The 20,618-nt window shown below is 48.1% G+C and overlaps 1 protein-coding gene and 1 pseudogene across 3 annotated transcripts in view; one reads left to right on the forward strand and one right to left on the reverse strand.

Annotated features, from left to right (window-relative positions):
• Positions 1–4,022: 4,022 nt before the first annotated feature.
• On the forward strand, positions 4,023–5,712 carry LOC144108730 (uncharacterized; annotated as a pseudogene).
• Positions 5,713–13,372: 7,660 nt separating this feature from the next.
• The window catches only part of LOC144106424 (uncharacterized), a 703,216-nt gene continuing 695,970 nt past the window's right edge, over positions 13,373–20,618 (reverse strand). For all 3 annotated transcript variants that reach the window (XM_077639234.1, XM_077639235.1, XM_077639233.1), the window contains one exon: positions 13,373–19,328. In XM_077639234.1, the coding sequence (XP_077495360.1) occupies positions 17,623–19,095 (1,473 nt within the window). In that variant the 5' untranslated portion in view covers positions 19,096–19,328 and the 3' untranslated portion in view covers positions 13,373–17,622. The remainder of the gene's footprint in view (positions 19,329–20,618) is intronic.

Below are 20,618 nucleotides of genomic sequence, written 5' to 3' on the forward strand. Positions count from 1 at the left end.
AGGCTTGCTTTTTTCTTTTTGAATCCCCGACAATTCCATTGCCAAATTATTGTTTCCTGTCACCTGTGCCATGGTCCTTATTCGTCCTCTTCTGGAAGGGGGTGCTTGTCGGCATATTTGGATTTCCTATTTCGTAAGTTGCACTAGTTGAGTTTAGATTTGAATTCGTCGCGGACTGTGGCAATGGCGGAGTTTATGCATTTCCTAGTGTTGGCGGTCTCGTTTGCGAGCTCGTTTTTGACCATCTGAATAACTTGTAGGAACTTTTTATCCTGCTCCTCTCTGTCAGCCCTCAGCTCTGCAATGACGCGCTCATAAACTGACTGTGAGTTTGGCCGGGTTTCGGGTGTTTTGTCGGGAGCTGTTTGTGACTGCAGCCTGACCAATTTAAGTTCAGCTCGCAACGCCTCGTTCTGTTTTTTTAGCTGAATAATTTCTGCTTTCAGATCGTTAAACTCCTTAGATATCGCGTTTCCGGGGAGGGATGGAGGCAACCCAGCATAGCCCACCTTCACGATGCGTCTTGAGTCTTCTTGCTTCTCAGAAGACGGTCCGCGTTCTCGGGTTCGTGGCGTCTCCTGTGCCGGTGGATCCGCCTTATATAGGTGCAAAGGAGACCGACCTGGTGGTCCCCTGCTCTTTATGACTCTTCCGTTCCGGATCGGCCTGACGAGTTGCGACGTTGACTAGACTTAGATCTTAACCTGGACCTGGACGTAGAATTGGAGGCCGCTCTTCTGGATTCCTTCTTCTCGAACTGCTCCTTTCGGCTGATGCGTACAGCTGCCGCGTAGCTCTTGCTGGTGCCACTGGTTGTCGATTTCTCTTCCTGATCACCGAAATGTTGATGTTTCCTAGGCTTATTGATGGGATCCAGAAACTTTGGTTTGCATTCCCTTGAGTAGGTGTGGTGATTCCCCTGGCATGCCGCACAAGTTGGGGTGCAATCGTGAGCTTCCCGGGGTTCAGCTTGCCGCACGAGTCACATTTCGAATCAGCTGGGCGGACGCAGACGTCAGGTCTATGTCCTTCCCTGCCGCACAGTACGCAAAACGGTCTAGTTTTCCTATAAAGAACACATTTGCGCTCGATCCACCCGTACGTAACAAAGAAAGGGACTTTGTATCCACTGAAAAGTGTCACCGCAGAGTTGGATCTGCCGAGCCTTCGGACGCCTAATATTTCGTGGGTTTCCGAGGAAAAGTCGTTCTCTAGGTCTCTGTCTGATGTGTTGGGGTCAATCCCGTGCACCACCCCTTTGCATGAGTCTTGCGGTGTTCTCACTTAGGCATTCAGGTGGTTCTTTTTCCCGTCTAGGTTGATGTGATCGATCTTCGCAAGTACTGTGGCGTCTTCGACATGGGAAGTTGCCGCGATGATGATGTTTTGCTCTTCAATAACTCTGATGTAAGGTTTGGTGCGTAGCGTCTTGCCACGTAACGCGTTTTAGAACGCGACGTTAAGTGGGTGTACACTCCCACCCCACATTTTTAGGTACAAACGGTCTTTCGGCTTGATAATAACTTTAAATTCATACTTGCCGAGGTCAGGCAGTCTCGGGGGCCTTTTGCGGCTCGTGGGATTCGCTGCTGGTGACATAGGGCCATCTTCGTATGCCTTCAGAGCCGAGTGCCCTTGTGCACGCTGTCCTGCCCTGAGGTATATCGTCTTCCATCCAGGTTCTGGCTGTGAATTATCAAAGTTCGCCTCGCCTTGTTTACTGCTGCTCGGAACACTTCCGAATTCTCCAGACACGGGGTCGTAGCCATGGGTGTGATGCACATCCATCGTCGAAGCCGTAGCTGCTCGCTGGTCAGGCCGAACGCGGCAACGGACGCCGGGCCCGGTGCCGAAGTGCTTGCGAGGCTTAGCGATCCCACGTTTTGGCGTGGGAACCATTTTTGGTGATATTTGTACGTCGACTGTACCTCGCTCGTTCGCTTCATAAATATGGTTCAGATATCTCCAAAAAACTAGTTTTCTCTGCTTTCAAAAGATGCGTTTCAACTGTAAAAGATGTTTCAACTGTAAAAGAAAACGCAAAGATGAAAACTGGCAGTTGAGCTCAACTTGTCTCAGGAAATGCAAAATTGTGAAAAACCTCTTGCACCTAGAGAAATATCTTTCGAGATACTTTGAGATGTGATGCTAGTGCGCATATTTAAGCATTTAGAAGTACGTGTATAGATTAGTTTATTAGCCACGCTTATTTGAAAAGCATAGAAAACAGAACAATATAATCTGCAATAACTTTTGGGATATGCATTGCACTGCGGCGACTTCTTGTACAGTTTGAGAGCGTCTAATCGCTCATCTATTCTGAAAATTTCATTCATCTGCCTTGTTTAGTTTAAAAGTTATTCCTGATCAAAGTTAGCGTTTTTCGAAATATTTAAAAACGGAATGCAATACTGTTCAGTTAACCAGCACTTCACAATTCTGAGATTTTGCGTGAAGAAACTTAGTACTGCGCTCTACGCGGCTAAGCATCGCCTTTACTCTACGGCTTTTGGGGAACGTGCACTGTCTAGTTGAAAAAATGTTGATTTTAGCTATCTTTTTCGTTGTGCTTATGAAGGGCACAAGCTCTCGGAACGTTCCGCAGCTTCTATTTTTCAGGTAAATATACTCTTAAAATATCGGGCTCTTATTCTTTTATTCAACTTGTAAAAATTATCAACTACAAAGTCCACAAATTACAAACAATAATAGCGATAACGCAGCGACACGCGATAAATGCAGTAAGTAGCGCCATCTACATTAGCGCACATGTACTAAATGGTCACAGTTCAGAAAAATGACAAGTGTGGCGCTGCCAAACACCTAAAATCAGGAGGTGTTCACGAGAGGGAATCATTTCTCTACGATATTTGCACGTTCCCTTCCATTTTGCCCTCTGTAGCTTCCGAGCAGATTTACACCATATTGCTTTGCTGGATTGCTTTTTGCGAAAGCAACACTACGCGAGTCGCCTAGCCATTTCGCAGAGCTGAGGAAAGGAGGTACTGAGCATGCGCGAGTAGCAGTGACGTCACACGGCGCCCGCCGTCGTCGCTGCGGCGGTGACTCAGAGGTGCCGCCGCCGCGCTCGCCAGTTGCGCATGCGCAGTAGCGGCGCATAGCTAGCGTGCCGGGGCCACCGCCGCTGCCGCGCGCTCTCCATCGCCTCTCCCGCCTCTCTCTGACGCTACGAAAAGCATTCTAGGCGTCGTCTCATTTTTCGAGGACAGCTTTGGCATTGCTGAAGAAGGAAGGAGACAGGCTTTTGCCTCGTGCCGCCGATTGTTCGTTGTTCCGGCTAGCGCTGTGGAGGGGAAGTTGGAGAGCGCTCGATTCGCCTGCACTCGCTGTACCATTTCGGCAAAGCTGTGCGGCGGTGCCCCTGAGTGTGTAGCGCTAGTTCCGGCAGTTTGAGCCACGGTGTAAGAGTAGGCTATGTCTTTCACCGTGGTTTGAGCGCAGTTTGGCACTGTCTGCTTCCAAAACGGATGGTCGAGTGCAGGCCTGGTCGTCTGCTAGCCTTGGTGACGCCAGTGAATTGCAGCCAGCTGTTTCTGTTTACACCCCACATCAGCGGCTGCCAACATCTCGTATCTCGTGAAGAAATCTTCAAAGAGCACATCACAATAAAATGTTGCCATGAACCAGCCTCGATGCGTGCATGTGCACCTCGTGACAGCTGGCGCGAAACGACGCGACTGAACTGTGTCGACGTGCATCATGCTGCATGCACGTCTTTGTTTTTTACAGTGATGTCAGTTACGTGTAGCCGTTTTTTTGGAGAACTCGAGCAGTGTTCTAGCTTGTCGACGAGTGGAATTACTTGAGTCTCCGCCGTTTATCACTACGCGCAAACCATCATCTGCCTTCATGGCGGCTGCAGCTGCACTATTTCGGCACTAACCACCGAGAAGGGTTGCAGTTTTCCTGAACTACACTCGCACTACTTTGTCAGCACTTGTCAGTTTTATGCCAAGAAAAACGTTGAAGCAAAGAAGCACACTTGCTACAAAAACTGGGACCAAAGCTCAGGGGCCATGGAGGCAGATGTCCTTGTTGAGGGTTTCCAGCGAAGCATGGAGATGCACGGTGTTCAATACCGCACCTTTATAGGAGATGGAGACTCGATCGTCTGTTTACTATCAGATTCAGTCAAAGGTTAGCTACGGTCGTTTCGTCCGAAAGCATGAGTGTGCTAACCATGTTGTCAAGTGCTACACTTCCCGCCTCTACGCCATTGCTAAGGAAAGCAAAGGTGGCCGGCCCATGTTATCGGGCCCGAGAATAAAGCGCATAAAGAACGGTGCGCGCAAGGCTGTCAGTCACTATGCCGAAATGTTACGAGAGGATCCTGCTGATGAAAGACAGCTTGTTCGTGATTTGGCCACTGACTTGAGAAATGGCCCAAAACATGTGTTTGGGTGTCATGATGGCTGTAAAATTTATTTCTGTGACCGCACCAAGGGTGAAGACTTATACGGGACGCTTCCTACCATGCTGAAAACAAAGATTATGACTGCAGCCAACAGTATTGCGGAAAAAGCTGACCGTCTCATCAATGATGACACAAGCAACCTTGCGGAAGCCCTCATGTCTCTTGTTGCTAAGCTTTGTGGCGGCAAGCAGATAAACCGGTGCCAGAAGGGTTCTTATGAGCATCGCTGCCAAGCTGCTGGGCTAAGCTTCCAGCTAGGGCCCGAGTGGCACGCAAAAACTAGCAAAACAATGATTTACGAGAGCCCCGGTGCTGTCTACAAGAAGTATGCTAACAAGAAAATGGCTGCAAAAGACCGGCGATTGCCTAGAAAAAGACTTTTTGACAGCCAGCATGACCGGAAGATCCGTGCCGCTTGCACCTCATCACCTCACTATGGAGCCAATTGCATGAAGCCAGACATGCCACCTGATGAGTTAGCTGAGAAAGCAGAAAGGCAGCTACAGGAGCTCCAAGTTGATAAGGAACTATGCGAACAGATTGAGGCACAAACACGGGGACAGGCAGACAATTCGAATTGGTTCGAGCAAAGGAGGCTCCGCCTCACTGCTTCAAATTTCCACGCTGTCTGCATAAGAAGGGACTGCACACCCTGTGACGCACTGGTAAAGGCCCTGCTTCATCCAAAGAGCTTCACAAATTCTGCTACGGAGCACGCCAAGCAGCATGAGAGCGTTGCACTCCAGTTATATGGAGAACAGATGAACAGAGTTGTTCAACCATGCGGGCTGTTTGTTGACCTTGAGCATGGATTCCTGGCAGCGTCACCTGACGGGGTAGTTGACGAGGACCGAATTGTAGAGGTGAAATGTCCGTTAACTGCAAAGGAAGATGAGCCCCTGGAAGCTGCGCGAAAGTTTTCAGAGAAGAAGCAAAAAGAAGGTGATCCAGTGCTTAGATGATCGCACAGATATTTTTACCAAGTGCAGGGCCAGCTTCATGTCACCAGAAGGAGTATCTGTGACTTCGTAGTGTATACAACAAAGGGAATACACGTGCAAGAGGTACGCCGAGATGACCATTTCTGGGCAACGAAAATGAAGCCATTCCTGGTACGTTTTTATAGAGACTGCCTTCTTCCAGAAATTGTAGACTCCCGCGTTGCTCGCTCCATGGAAGTGCGCCGCCCAGACTGGAACAGGATTGCTGTAGAGGCCAGGGAAAAAGCAAAAAAGATAGCACTAACTGAGGTAACCAGCAGTCAGCCCAGCAGCTAAAATGACTGCCTTGCCTCTTGACATGCCCTGCCCTCTGTGACGGATGCGGTGCGGCGGAAACTCTAGAGCCCCTGCTCTTTCGCTCTACCGCGTTCGCCGATGATCGTCGTGACATGCTCGCAGCCTACAGGGCTCTGGGCATTCTCCCAGACGCTCTCACGGTGCTGTTGTGGCCGCAGGGCAGTGAGCGCGTCCGCGAGCGAACAGTGGTGAGCCTCTGTGCATTCCTCAAACAGACGGGGAACGCTCCGCGTGTGCTACCTTGGACGATGAACAGCTGGACGCCCCCACTCCAGCTGTATTGGCTTTATGTCGTGTGCGTGTGTTTGCACTGTGCTCCACAAGACCTTCACGTGCGTGCTACCTGTATATATGTTATTATGTTAATATGTAAATAGATTTATTGCCAGTGTACCTCTCCCCCTGACTTTTCTACTATCCCCTCACCTCTTTCATTTCACTTCTAGACACTGCCTGCTATCCTTTATTTCCGCTGCCCCAGCTCAGGTGCTTCCAGCAGCAATGGCAGTTGCCGGGGCTAGCAATAATCTTTTTCCTTCCATTTATCATGCAATAAAACCACTTACCTTACCTCTGTGACATCTATTAGCCTATTCATGAATTACCATGGGGAGCCGAATAACCACTACGATGAAAGTGCATGCCGTCTACAGTAAACTAACTGGTTCGACCAGTAAAAACTGTGCATGTAATTGCTTTCGCCTTCTTTTTACTTGACAAATTCATTGAAAAATTGGCGCATTCCAGATCCGACAGAATGCGATCTGGTCGGTGCGTCTAATCATTTAGTATTTGCTGAAAAAAAATGCTTCGCACGCAATGGACGGTGTTGTATGGAATAAAAATCGTAAGCGAATTATTTTGCGCGAATTATTTTGCTGCGAATGTGTGAATGCATGGCAACTGGCCCATCTCAAAATGATTTGCCACTAACCCATGAAACCAAAGGGCGGGCTCAACACGAAAGTACAGTCATGAAATTTATGAGCGTGAACACAGCAGCGCGTGGCAGATAGCCTCGAACCCTACTCTTGTCGATACGCGGCGGTCGCCTTCATAAACAAAGTGGAAAGGGATGTGTGTCCTTCTGCTTGCTGGAAGCAGGCAAGGCGGCAAAGCCCTTTCCACCACGTTGATAAAAGCAGCCGCCGCGTGTCGCCACAAATAGGTCTTGAGGATACTTGCCATGCGCTCCCGTATTCACGCTCATAAATTTCATGACTGTACACACGTTTCTTGCGTGTTCCCTGTGCAATAAATATGACAATACACTCCGGTTACATTGAAATAATGGACAGTAGTCCGCCCAATATATTGGTTCGAAAACTACAAAGGCATGCACTCTGCTTTTAGCGCGTGCATTATTACGGGAAGCTGAAGCAAGACAAGGAAGCAGCTGCCAACGTTCTTCCATAGCGTGCCGCTCTTGACATCGCATTTCAGTGTCAAATAAAATATCGCGGGAAAAAAATATCAAAAAATGACTACAAGGATGTTATAGTTGCCTGACAACGGACGGTGTGAAAATAACAGCTGTCGCTTCAATTTAAAGGTACGCGTGCGTGAACGCGCACACACGCACGCACGCTTTTTCTATCTTTGACCAACCCCATAACGGGGCAAATCGACGCAAGGCGAGTAAGATATACATTTCAGCACGCGATGGAAAATTCTAAAGGCAGTAAGCAACCTAATAAGGCAAACTGGATGCAAGAAGAAAGACGTACAGTCCCCGTCAAAAGTATACAGCCCAAGGGGTTTACTTCTAAGCTGTTTAGCGGGGCTCCCTAGCACATCTAGCACTCCAAAGATTGGGAAGGTTGAGGAAGCGATGCTATTCCTCTCTCGAGAGGTCACGGTCGCTGAGCATGCATAACGAGGCACGCAGCAGGCCTCACAAGCAAACCCCTTGGGCCGTATGGACCTCCTGCATGTTTGTAAACAAACGAGGTGGCGCTGCAGTCGCTAGCGAGCTCGTGGTAGGCAAAAGGTCGGGGAGTGGCGTCGCGGATAGGTGTTGTGCGCGGGTTTTCAAGGCTTGTAGGCGCGTTTCCAGTTTCTGCGAATCATAGCAATGGTCGATGCTTCCAACTTAGTAATTTGTCGAAGTACACGAGCTCGCGTTGTCCACGTGCGGCCTATAAAGAGAAATAGTTTGCCACTCGGTATTGTATATATGGTTAGTAGTAAACATGTAGAAAGCGTTCCTGCCATTTATTTATGCGCTAGTCATTGAATAAAACAAGTTTTGACACTCTGCACTAGCCGGAATGATTTTACTTCGGGACAGTATTGAGGGGAAGTGCTGGCCTTGTTTCGTCGGAGCAGACATGCGCTCACCGTCTGCTGACATACGTACGTGTCGCGCTGCGCAAAAAGTGGGGACAGCGTCGTGTCCCCGATCTCCTGTCTCGCTTAGCGCTGTTATTAGCCGCATGACCACGCACCAGCCAGGCCGACTTGTCCTCTTGTTAAGCTGGTCGATTTGATGAAAATTTTTGATTTCTAGAATTATTCTCTTTCCTAGCCCTGAAGTCTAGTTTCGTGACGAAAAATTATAGCAAAATATTGAGTACAAATTTATAAATTACACTTTTTAGAAGTGTGGTCGTCAAAAATTGTGAGGTAATTTCTTTGATTTCAGTGCCGCATTTCTTTGACCAAAGCGAAAGCGAAGATGCCATAAACGAGGGAATAAACTTTAAGGTTCGTTTTCTGACCTCTCGCATTTTCTGCGACTGGATCACTCACCTTCGTAATTCGCATGAAAATCAAATGATTCCATTTGTCGCAAACTATTCCTGAGACGTTGAGGAGCGTAATAAATCTCTCTATTTTTTTCCCTACACGTGCAGTATTGTGTTAGTTATTTTTTGTAAGAAACGTTTTCACGTAACTATGCATGCATAAGTACTGATCATATAGAAAAAGAACTAATCGCGTCATCATACAGAACAGGGCTTTGTGCACATGCTGGCATAAAAAAACTGCGCACTATCTACTCAATTATTTGAGACCTAGCTTGGGGGGACTTGACGACAGTGTTAATTATAATTACCCAGAACTCCACCAGGTATAGCTATAAATAAAAGGAATGACTGAAACTAGCGTAGGAATTTCATATTTGCACCAAGTTTAGTTACATATCGCATGCATGAATAACGAAAACACTTTTCATGCCGCGTCCCCACTCAATCTCGCCACGTGTCTGTTAGTAGCACGCCTGCGGCTGCTTCTTTCCAAACAAGCTTCGCGATCATGTATTACCTCATGAAACATGACACATGCATGATGCAATGAAAAAGCATATGGCGTTTAGCACACTTAAGGTACGCTATTCTAAGCACACCAAAGCGACCGCGCAAGATTGACACAACGTACCAGACTTGTTTCTGCTCGAATGAAATAATTACGTCGTCATATCAAGAAACAGTTTCAAGTAAATATTAAATGTCACAAAACGCGCCATTTACACATGGTGTGCTATTAACAAAAAAAACGCATTCCTTGAGGGCGAGTGAACCTGTCGGCGCCCCGTGCACTCCGGCTCAAGGTGATAAGTACGTGTGCAGCTACATATGTCTTTTTTTTCCTTGAGCAATTATCAGCCTACTATCCTGAAGTTCAGGTGAATGAACGCAGTAACTTACATGCTATTAAGTGCATTGAGTGGCAGTGCCTATCGACTCCCAGACTTCGCGCTTTACTACCGTGGCCCAATGCCTGTTAGCCAGTTTCCGAATGCGGCATTTATGCGCGAGAAACCTATCGAGGCTAATTTAATATTTTTTATGCTACTACGTGGATCCAGCAGTGACGCAGCTGGTCAATATATGCTGCTTCTGCAGTGCACAGGCTTGAAGCAGCCGCCGGTAGCTGCGGTAGGCATGGACAAGCGGAACCTGTTTTGCCTACCATGCGAAAGTCGCTGCTAACATCAGCGCCACCGCATCTTCGTGACGTCGCGTGGTGAAGGAGGTCCATACTTTTGACGGGGGGTGTACGTCTAACATAAATAAGAGCACACAGCTCAGGGTCCAAACGGGAGAGGGGAGGGGGACGCCCAAAGTGCCTACAGAACTATCCCTTTATAGCTGGCCCCTTTTTTGACAACGTTTCTCCCCCCCCCCCCCCCTTCATCGTTCAGTGTTTAGACTTAGTCCGCTTCGTGAATGATATGCATCTATACTGCATTTTTGTAAACCTTGGCAAAATTCTGTTCAAATTGACCGTCCCGAATTAGTTGCAAGATGCCGCCGCATGTACGACGAATATTTTTTTCTGAGGCGAACTCATTCCGACACGCTGCGGTGATAACCCTCTCGGTAGCAATTTCACGTCTCTTGTGCAATATCGATTCATCTCAGCGGTAAACAGAAATTGACAGTTGCCCACTTCTCTAAACCTTGTTCTTCACCAACCCTAGATTCTATGGTTGGACAAGCATCCGTCGAGCGTTGTCTGAAGTTGTCTAGCTGTCTTTGTTACAGTTGTATTATCATAGATGTAACATTATTTGATAAAAAATTTTTTTTTTTCAGCGCTCGAGTTGGCAGGTTACACTCTAGACCAGGAGTGTTCCGACTACTACTAATATTACTATGCATCAACAGGGACAAAGTGATTGTACGCGCAAAAGACGAGGGCAGAAAGAAGAACACAAGAAAGGCACCGACTTCAACTATAAGGTTCATTGCAAAAACAAAAAAACGCCAAAAGTATATACCTGGGACATAAAAAAGCATGTATAATTTGCATGATATCACACCTTTCTATTTTTGTCGTCCGCTTTCCCTTTTCGCTTACTGCGTGCTGAGCAGCATTATTTTTCTTTCTTTCTTTTTCTTTGTCAACACTAATATATGTATCGACATTGAAAATAGAAAAGTCTGTAGTCGGGTACAACGCAAGAACGAAGCGGCACATACCCTCAAATGAGCCAAGGCTAAACAAGAGAGGGAGGGAAGCGGTCCTTTGTTCCCGTGCCGCGCATCCTTATCCCGAACAAAGATAATCCCCCCTCCGATGCCGTTTGGGCAAAGACGGTACCCTCTTTGTCCCGGCTCTCCAACTTTTTCCCTTCACCCTTCCACAGCCATAACTCGAACAAAGGAAGCTCCACTCGCGACGACAAGGCCCTTCTTCCCTCTATGCTTAGTCTTGGCTACATAGCCGCAGAAGGCTACCGTGTGTGGTTGTGGAAAAACCAGCAAGGAGCAGGCAGAGAAAGAAGCATGCCGAACCACCCCAGCCAACACCTCCCCCCACGCACGACGGGGACAAGCAGCCGGGTTTGCCATGGTTCATCTGTAACCCTCTGAAGGCAGGCGCAGCAACAAAAGAAAAGCGTTCACGCAGCGCGCGGGTCAAGAAAGGACCGGAAACACATCTCAACCAGAACCAGTCTCGGGTCGCTCAGGGGCAAGACGGGTAGACACTTTCCCAGTCATGGATCAGTGTCGTAGCCTGGTGGCAGAATTTGAACTACTCACAAGATGGCGGCAGTGGAACCGCCACCTTAAAGTCCCGCATAATGCCAAGAAAGTCACTTCTTGGGATCAAACCGTATCCTCGAGTAGTTCTCGACGTTATACGTCTGATCCGGACAAAAATGTGGAACTGCGAATGGATCTTGCGCGCACAGGACGAGAAATCCACGGAGCGCAGACAAGCTGCGTCCTCTCAATGCATCCGCTCAATGTCTTTGAGCGTCTCTAATAAGGAGCTGCGTGAACAAAGGGCTGGGAGGGAGGAGCAGTGGATGCTTCACATCTTCATTCTTCTCGGACAATCGCAGCCACCCTTCCACTCGTAGCAGTCCCTCATCTCTTCCGTTGCTAGACATGAAGAAACTTTGCCTGAGTGTTCATATTCATTAGTGCTTGCCGGAGTCCGAACATGCGGGAGGCGAGTTGGGCAGCGAAACGGCCGGGTACAGCAAAAAAACGGCCAGGCCCCCTCGGACTCTCGGCAAGCTGCAGTGGCCTCGTCGACGGCAAAGAGGAGAGACCCGACCACTTTTTTGTATCCGTGCCGTAGAGCTAATGCAGTTTTCCTTGTTTGTTTGTTAAAGAATGCGTCTCCGAGTCGCCACTGTTTCCTCTGTATTCACCGTCGCACAATTCGAGTCTCACATTATACAACACAGCAGATGCCCCCGATTTCACACCTCAAGCTCGGCCGCAAGTGCACCACCAAGTGACAAAAGAGGGGTGGCCGTTGAGTGCCCAGCATTCGCCGGTCCCAAGGCAGAGAGTGAGAAATGTGACGTTTGCGGCGAGTTGGCTATGCGTCCATTGATGCTTTAAGTCTGTTCTGCGGTCATTTTCCGACCGGATCCGCCAGCGTGCGGGCCGCATGTTTTCAATCCACATGCTGTGCCGGCGGGGGCGGAAGGCGGTTGCAGCTTTCCGACTTGCGCGCCCGGCCCTGCTCCCGTCAAATAGAGTGCGCCGGCACAGGCATGTGTCGTAGCACCGTCGCACCATTCGAGTCTTACATTTTACAACGTGGTGCCGAAACCCGAGAGTGTCCCCGGCAGTACATGCCACTGGTAGAAAAAAAATGTGCTCTTGCCGTTTTCGCGAAACGCACGTCCGAAGCCATTACTGGCGACAATAAAGATAACACACACACACACACACACACACACACACACACACACACACACACACACACACACACACACACACACACACACACACACACACACACACACACACACACACACACACACACACACACACACACACACACACACACACACACACACACACACACACACACACACACACACACACACACACACACACACACACACACACACACACACACACACACACACACACACACACACACACACACACACACACACACACACACACACACACACACACACACACACACACACACACACACACACACACACACACACACACACACACACACACACACACACACACACACACACACACACACACACACACACACACACACACACACACACACACACACACACACACACACACACACACACACACACACACACACACACACACACACACACACACACACACACACACACACACACACACACACACACACACACACACACACACACACACACACACACACACACACACACACACACACACACACACACACACACACACACACACACACACACACACACACACACACACACACACACACACACACACACACACACACACACACACACACACACACACACACACACACACACACACACACACACACACACACACACACACACACACACACACACACACACACACACACACACACACACACACACACACACACACACACACACACACACACACACACACACACACACACACACACACACACACACACACACACACACACACACACACACACACACACACACACACACACACACACACACACACACACACACACACACACACACACACACACACACACACACACACACACACACACACACACACACACACACACACACACACACACACACACACACACACACACACACACACATATATTGATTGTCTGATTGCGCTGTAAGACAAGTGCACGGCGGCGCACCTCAGAGATAGCAACGCTCGAAGCATTGATAAAATAACCTTTTTATTCAGTACAAGAGGTACAATATAAATACAGGCGCAGTAAGAAAACAGCGGGATTCGCGGAAACACGTTTACAGAAATATTCTCCCACAAGTGACATTTCACTGCCGGCAGCTCTGGACAGAAATAGACAGCACAAAGAACACACAACACTGCCCTACAAATCAAGCGTGAAAAGGTGTCTGGCGTGAAAGTATGAATCAGGGCACGACGAATATTTAACCACAAAGTTTCGAAATAAGTAGCCTGGTTGAGGAAAGCGGCTAATATTCTATCGGGGAAGACATCTTGGCGTGCCTGCAACTGCTTCATTGTTGCAGTAATGTTCGAAAACCGGGTGCTGTCTGTGTGGACGGATACCGCTGGGACTTGGTCCACGAGAGGAATGCACCCTCGAGAGACGGATGGTAGCAGTTTTGGACCCTCCGGACAGACTGGAAGGGCTTGTACATAAAAAAGACTGTACACATATAATTGCGACACAGGAGACGGTGGGTGCTTTGCGTCACTTAAAATAAATAAAAAAAGAGGAATCTACTTTATCGTTACCTCAGTTGCTATGCTGGAACGTATCAGAAGATCAGCTCACAAAAGTCAGCAATAACTGGCGATCATAACCATTCCCTGCACACATACTAATGATAGAAGAAGCGGAGGACACCCAAAAAGCTTAACTTGCTAGCTATTTCTAGGTAGGACGTATTCCGAAATTGCTTGGAAATATTGCAAGAGCTACGTTGAAGCTCGCGCACCTTGCAAAAGCATCACATTGAAAAAAAAAAAAGGTATTTGTGATTTCTCAACTGAAGAGAAATGAAATGAGTGCTTTTAATCTTTTCCGTGTGAATTTGAAGGCTTACAGGGGCGAGAACAGAAGGGTTCTTCTGTGTTCTCCAGTCGAAACGTGCGCGCCGAGATAACTCTTTTTGAGCGCGCACCACGCAGGAGGCGGCGTAGTGGTTCCTCTGGATTTCGCAAATACGCGTGCCTTTGCGCTTACTTATCTTCGTTCTAGGCGTGAAGCCGCCGAATGCAAGCTAACCGTGATAATAACCGTCTACTGCGCACATCCAGCGTCACAAGTTTGCGCAACGAGACTCTTACAAATAAATTTAGTTTCTTCGCATCTAGGATGCATTCCTTGAGTCGCAACTCGCGCACTTAGATATAGGACGGCTGCATTTATTCGCGCACGTGAGAAAAGACTGCTAAAAATATTAATTTTTTTGTTCACTAAGAATAGCATTCCACAAACTTCTGACAGCGTCTGCACATTGGCACACGGGCGCAGATGCACGAGGTGCTGCATTTTCGAGAGAAGACCCCAAAAATTTTAAACTCAATGTTCCGGAATAGAACTGGTTTAGCGAGGAGGCTGGCTTAAAACAGGGCATTACGCTTCTTGAGACGGATGATCGAACACATCGTTCTTGCGAATTATTTTCTCTTGAACAGTGTGTCCTTATTTTGTATCCGAGAGAAAATTGCCAAGCTCATGTAAGTCAGCTTTATCAGCGCATTGAGATTAACAATTCATGAAGAATATGAATATAATTTATTGAGACAATCCTATCCACCAGAAACAATTTTAATTTGAGCGAGACAGGTTTCTATAGGCATCAAATTTTCGTTAACTCGCGAACATGTAATAAATACTGGTTACTAGGAGAAGTATAGAACAACTTTCACAAAACACAGCCGGCATTTCCAAATAAACTCCACTGGGTGGTGTTCTAAAGGGAACAATTCTGTAGCCCATAGCCAGATGGAATGCACGAATCTCGGAGCGTATAAAAACTAGATGTCAAACACAGGGCATATATTACACGGACAACTGCTAAATACATGGTCTCGGTGAGTAATGATAAAAAAAAATAAGCACAGTCGAACGCTAAATTGGAATGTGTATATGATGAAATATAGTGAGCACACATAATGCTCAATGCATATATGAAATCTTTCTGTAACAAAAGTTGAATAAGAAATTCTACTAATCGGAGCGAACTTGGTAAAAACACCGTTCAGCAATATTCTGACGCACAGTGTTCGTTGTAAGTTACATTATACGCAAGCGGCTCGACACAAATCGCGGAGAAAACTGTAACGTGACAGATCCAATCTGGAAGTATACAAATGTTCAGAAGTAGCTATGCATCTAATGTGCTCAAATCTTACCACACCGCGGGCCTTCACGAGGTAGGGTAAACTAAGCAGGAAATCGCGAACGAGCGATACGTAATGCACACTCAACGATTTTCAGCATGAGAAGCTCAAAATTGAAGCTTACGAATCCTGAGACAGCGAGATTTTCTTTTTGAAAGCCTCTTGACGAAGTCGTATAGCTGCTGGTACCAATTTTGGCTTTGCGGTGCTGGAGATATCTCAGAGATCGGTGATCTGCATAGAGCAAGTCTCGTGGGTAAGTATAACGGCACGAATAATATCGCCTCCTTCAGAGGGTAATGCACTGAGCGAGTTAGAAGCGTCCTTTTACTAGCTTAGTGAAAGCCGAAGCTTATTCCCCTAGCTTTGGGAACCTCAAAGTTTCATTTTTGCGGACGCAAATTGTCTCTTGCAGCGGCGTTACATTTTACGCAGCAATTGCAAATATGAATCAGTAGAGTGGACAGCTCGGCGATTTGGTATATATTTGCAAGAATGAAACCACCGGAGAGGGCACCGACACAGATCAACCGACTTAAGTTTATTTCAGTGAAGACCACATGTATGCCCCTCAGTAACGAAGCAAGATATGCACGCTCATGACAGTAGGCACCAATAAGGCTAAAAATAACAACACAGTAAAGACGCCCGTCAAATCGCGCTTTCGATATTTATCCACGACTGCTCTAAAGAGTTTAAAAAGTCATTTGCTTGCCGAGCAAGCTAACTAAGCGCCCATTCATTCTGCATGGTTCTGCTTGTTTTGATTATGGGTCTAAATGCTCGCGCTGGCTCCTTGTTTTTCCACACCAAAGAGAACTGTAGAAGGAAGTGAACTTGTGCTTCCCGAAGAGCTTAGGCACATTGCGAAGCACAAGCGCCCTCCGTTCTTTAAGTGCAGTACCGTTCTTTGGCGTGAAGAAACAAGGATAAAGCGCGAACATTTAGAGGCATCATAAAAAAAATTAGCAGAACCACGTGTCAGTGACCGCTTAGCGAGCCTGTTCGACAAAAAAAATAAAAATTTTAAACTGTTTACAACAGTTATATGTAAATATAAAAAGCGTGGTGTGAATGTTGTCGTTACTCTGCTCTTGCCTTTTGCCTTTTTATATCTACAGTCATCGTTACTGATGGTTATGGATTTTTATGGTGCAAGGGCATCCATGGCCAAAGAGCTCCTTTGCACAAGGTATTTTCGACTTCTCAAGGTTGGGTCAAAGACCCATTTCCCAAGCATTTCACCTAAATAAGCCGAGCACCGGGCCAGGGGAAAGCTTGTACCCATTGTATCACCCTGCGGTACTGGGGATCGAACCCCGCACCTCCCGCATGCGAGGCGGATGCTCAGCCACTTGGCCACCGCTCCAGTTTCATCGTTACTGAAGGGTATATACCTATCTATCTTGACTGAAATATAGTCAGTTGATAGTATAGCGTCGTCCTCGGTTCCTTACTGTGACTGCATCCTCTGATTTCGTTTTATCGTTGCATATAAATATGAGTTTTTTTTTCTTCTCAGAAATCTAAAGAAAGTACTAATTATGACCTTTAAATATTATCGGCTAAATTTAAATTTGCCGTGAGAGTGCGAATTTCCCTTCGTACACCTACCCATCAGACTGAGGTGTCTCGAAAAGAAGACTGCCGCTTTGCTCAGTAATTTGTCATGGAATAGAAATGTATATTCCCAATCAAACACGTCATCAAGGCGAATTTTATGCACTGTTACATCAGCAAGCTCTACGATCGGACAACGTGTTTAGCCATTACTTTGCGCACAGACTTTTAAAACTTGTGCGTCGAAACGTATTTTACTCTGTAAGACAGGAAAATAAGTTACCGAGTGCAAAGAATTGGATAAGCTTAAGTTGCAGCAGCGCAAGACAGCCCCTTGAGAAAAAGGTTCCCGACATTAGCCCTCGCGGTGTTTGTACCCGGAAGTATGGCGTATGTTGAATATTTAGCTGTCGGTGAAGGAGTGTCACTGCGTGCTGGTTGGCTGCCAACGTGAACGGCAGTAGAGAAGGATTTTGTTCGCCTTGGCTCAGGGTCCAAAGCTCGCACGCCCTGTTCATTTCTTGAGCTTCTTGCCGTTGGAGGAACCCTTGCCAAACCCCCCTTTCCTCGTCCCTTTGAGGGTGCGGACGGCGGGCTCGAGAAGGCCCAGCTGGCGCGCCCTCTGTCGCTCCTGGATCTTCTGCCTCAGCGTCAGCAGGGTGGACGGACTGGCCCCGGTGCCGTGCTTGACGTGCTTTCCCGTGAGCGCTCGCGGTGCCCTCTTGCGCATGCCGCAGTTGTACGAGTCGAGGTTGTTCCCAGCCGCCGGCCCCAGCTCGTCGTGCTCTTCGGGTGGCTCCAGCTCTGGCGCCGCCGAGGCGACCAAGGTAGTCGGTGCGAGCAGTGGACCGGGCAGTACCCCGGACGCTGCCATGCCTTCGAGGTGGCGCTTGAGCAGCTCGTGCTCGTGCAGCCGCTGCATGATCTGCGTGTAGTAGGCGTAGATGCTGAGAGGGAGCGCTGCGGGCGCCAGTTGCCGCAACTGCTGCAGGAGAGTTTCTTGCGGCGCCCTCTGGTCACAAACCGGAGAACACGGCCGGGAACCTGGCTTCGAGATCGTCTCCACGCGCATGCGGGGATGCTTGCACCCTACTTCCTCGACCCTCGCCCGGTCGGGTGTTGCTAACCCACCCAGGATCCTTCGCTTCAGTGTCAGCGATGGCGAGTCCCTGGATGGTGGCGGCGACGATTCCTCGTTTCCGCCAGGTCTCGCCGAGCCATTGTTGAGCCGATTTTGTATCTCGCTGTCGGACTTGCAGCGGGCCCGCATCAGCCTTTCGACCAGGCTCTCACTGGTGATCTCGAAGAGCTTTGGGCAGCTGGCGGCGCGCTTGACCCCTTGGTCCTGGTGATGCTCAGCCGGGGGCGTCTTGCGCGACGACAGGTCCTCCGGCGTGTCGGATTCTTGCCGCTGCGACGAAAGCGCGCGCGATTCAAGGAAGCGTATCAGGGTCGGGTTGGAGTCCTTGTCCGTGCGATACGGGCCACTCATAAGAGGGCCCCGCGCGTGTGCGTCCGCCTTGGAGGGTTCTTTACGCAAGTCAAGTAGAGAGTCGCCGCCATCTTTTTTTCCGCTGCAGGCGCATGCGCAGTGATTTTCCTTGTCGTCCTGACATGGCTTTCCTATCACGCACGACTCTTGTTGGCCTTCGGGCACTGACTTCTCTTCAGCGACGTCCAGCAGTCGGGCGCTCAGTTCGGAATGTCTCTTGCTGCCATGTTGAAAAGCCACGGCCGGCGCCGGCATGGCGTTCAGCAAGATTTTCTGCCACGCGTGGTTTAGCGCCGCCGGGTGGATCGGCCGCCGCCGGGCAGTGGTCGCGCTCTCCTCGTCTTCTTCGTCGGGGCTCTTGGGGGACTTCTTTCGCAAATCCATAGGGAAGTCATAGTAACCATTTTCATCTTCCGGGCGCAGCTCACTGTCTGGCGTCGAAGAGCATGATCTCGGCCTGAGCAGGACGTCTCCTTCGCAGGACTCCTGCTTCATAGCGTCCCCGCTTTCTGCCACCGTCGTGCGAGTTAGTCGCCTTTCTTTTTCTTGCGAAGCGTCACCACGCCTTCCCAAGTCATCCTGGCCCTCTGCCTCTCTCTTTGGTGAGGACCGCCGCGAGTGCAGATCCTTAATGCAGGACCACGCAGGGGTGCCCGAGAGCCGTGACTGAATCACTCGACAGGTAGCGCGCAGAGGTCATGCTTGAAGACGGCGCCTCCTCACTGCGCCTGCGTCAGAAAAAAAAGCAATTAGCCTCTTTTGCGGGCTTTCTTTCTATCGCAGCGAAACTAAAATATTCGCTAGAATTCTGTGTTACTTAAATCCGGTTATCCACACGAAAATATGTCAATTTAGCACTGTTACATTTCCTAAACTGATGACCCTACAGAACCCATCTCAGGTATAATCTTTATTAAGATAGGTTTTATGGCTTGCCTTGAACTCTGCATACACATGAAAAGTTATTGCAAAAAACTGCACAGTAACAGTGTTTCGAATGATCCACGTGCTTTAAAACTGTTCTCACTTCCAACCAGGCACACAATGGCTGTAAGGCGTTTTAATTTTAATCTCCCACCATGTTATAGACTAGTTGAATTTAGAATGATGCTTGAATCTTACATAGTATTCATAATGACCCAGAGATAAATAACGCGAGATGAAATAAGAGAAGTTACCAAAGCTCTGTAAGAAAAGCCACCATAAACGTGCGCGCAACATCCCTGTGCTTTATCATCACTAGCACCCATGTCCGCGAAAGAAAGCAACAATTCTTGAAAGCTACGTGATCTGCATGTGAAATGAATTTGAAAAAAAAACAGCCTTATGCAGAAGTAAACATTTAGAGTCCTATGGTGAACATGCGAGGTGACTTTTTCTTAAATAGCATCCTTCCCTAATAAGCAAAAACAGCGGGAAATTGTTAACCCTACTTATTTCAGCACTCGACGAACATCGTTCCGTAATTCCAGCCAGGTACTGGATTCCGCACTTTGTTCGGCATTCACTAACAGCTGGATGCCTGCATTCCATTCCGGTAGAATAATGAAACTCATTCCATCACTGAAGCCCATTTCGTTTGTTGTGTGGACGGCATGACATGAGAATATTGAAAAACTCCGGAAGCCTACACGTACTATTTCGTCACATGTATTTTTAGTATCTTTCATTGCACCTGACTTCACAAGCTTGGCACATAGATTCTAATCCTGATGAAAAGTCCTCCAAACTTACACAACTAGCTACGTGCGCATGTTGATAGCGAGTCTCTGCTAAACGTTAAAAAAGCGCATAATGCATTCGGATATTGAGCTGCGCCCCTTTTAGAGAATTCATCGACATTGAAGGATTCGAATCTACGTGGGCTGTAGGTAAAGCCTGCCACACGGCTTTTCAGTATGCGAACGTATTATATGTTATAATAAACTTAAAAACACGCTCGCTATCAACATGTAATCGCAGATACGTAATTGTGTAAGTGTGGAGGACTTTGTACCAGCAAATCTGGAAAATTCAGC

The sequence above is a fragment of the Amblyomma americanum genome, chromosome 10 (genome assembly GCF_052857255.1).
Source record: "Amblyomma americanum isolate KBUSLIRL-KWMA chromosome 10, ASM5285725v1, whole genome shotgun sequence".
Classification (NCBI taxonomy): domain Eukaryota; kingdom Metazoa; phylum Arthropoda; class Arachnida; order Ixodida; family Ixodidae; genus Amblyomma; species Amblyomma americanum.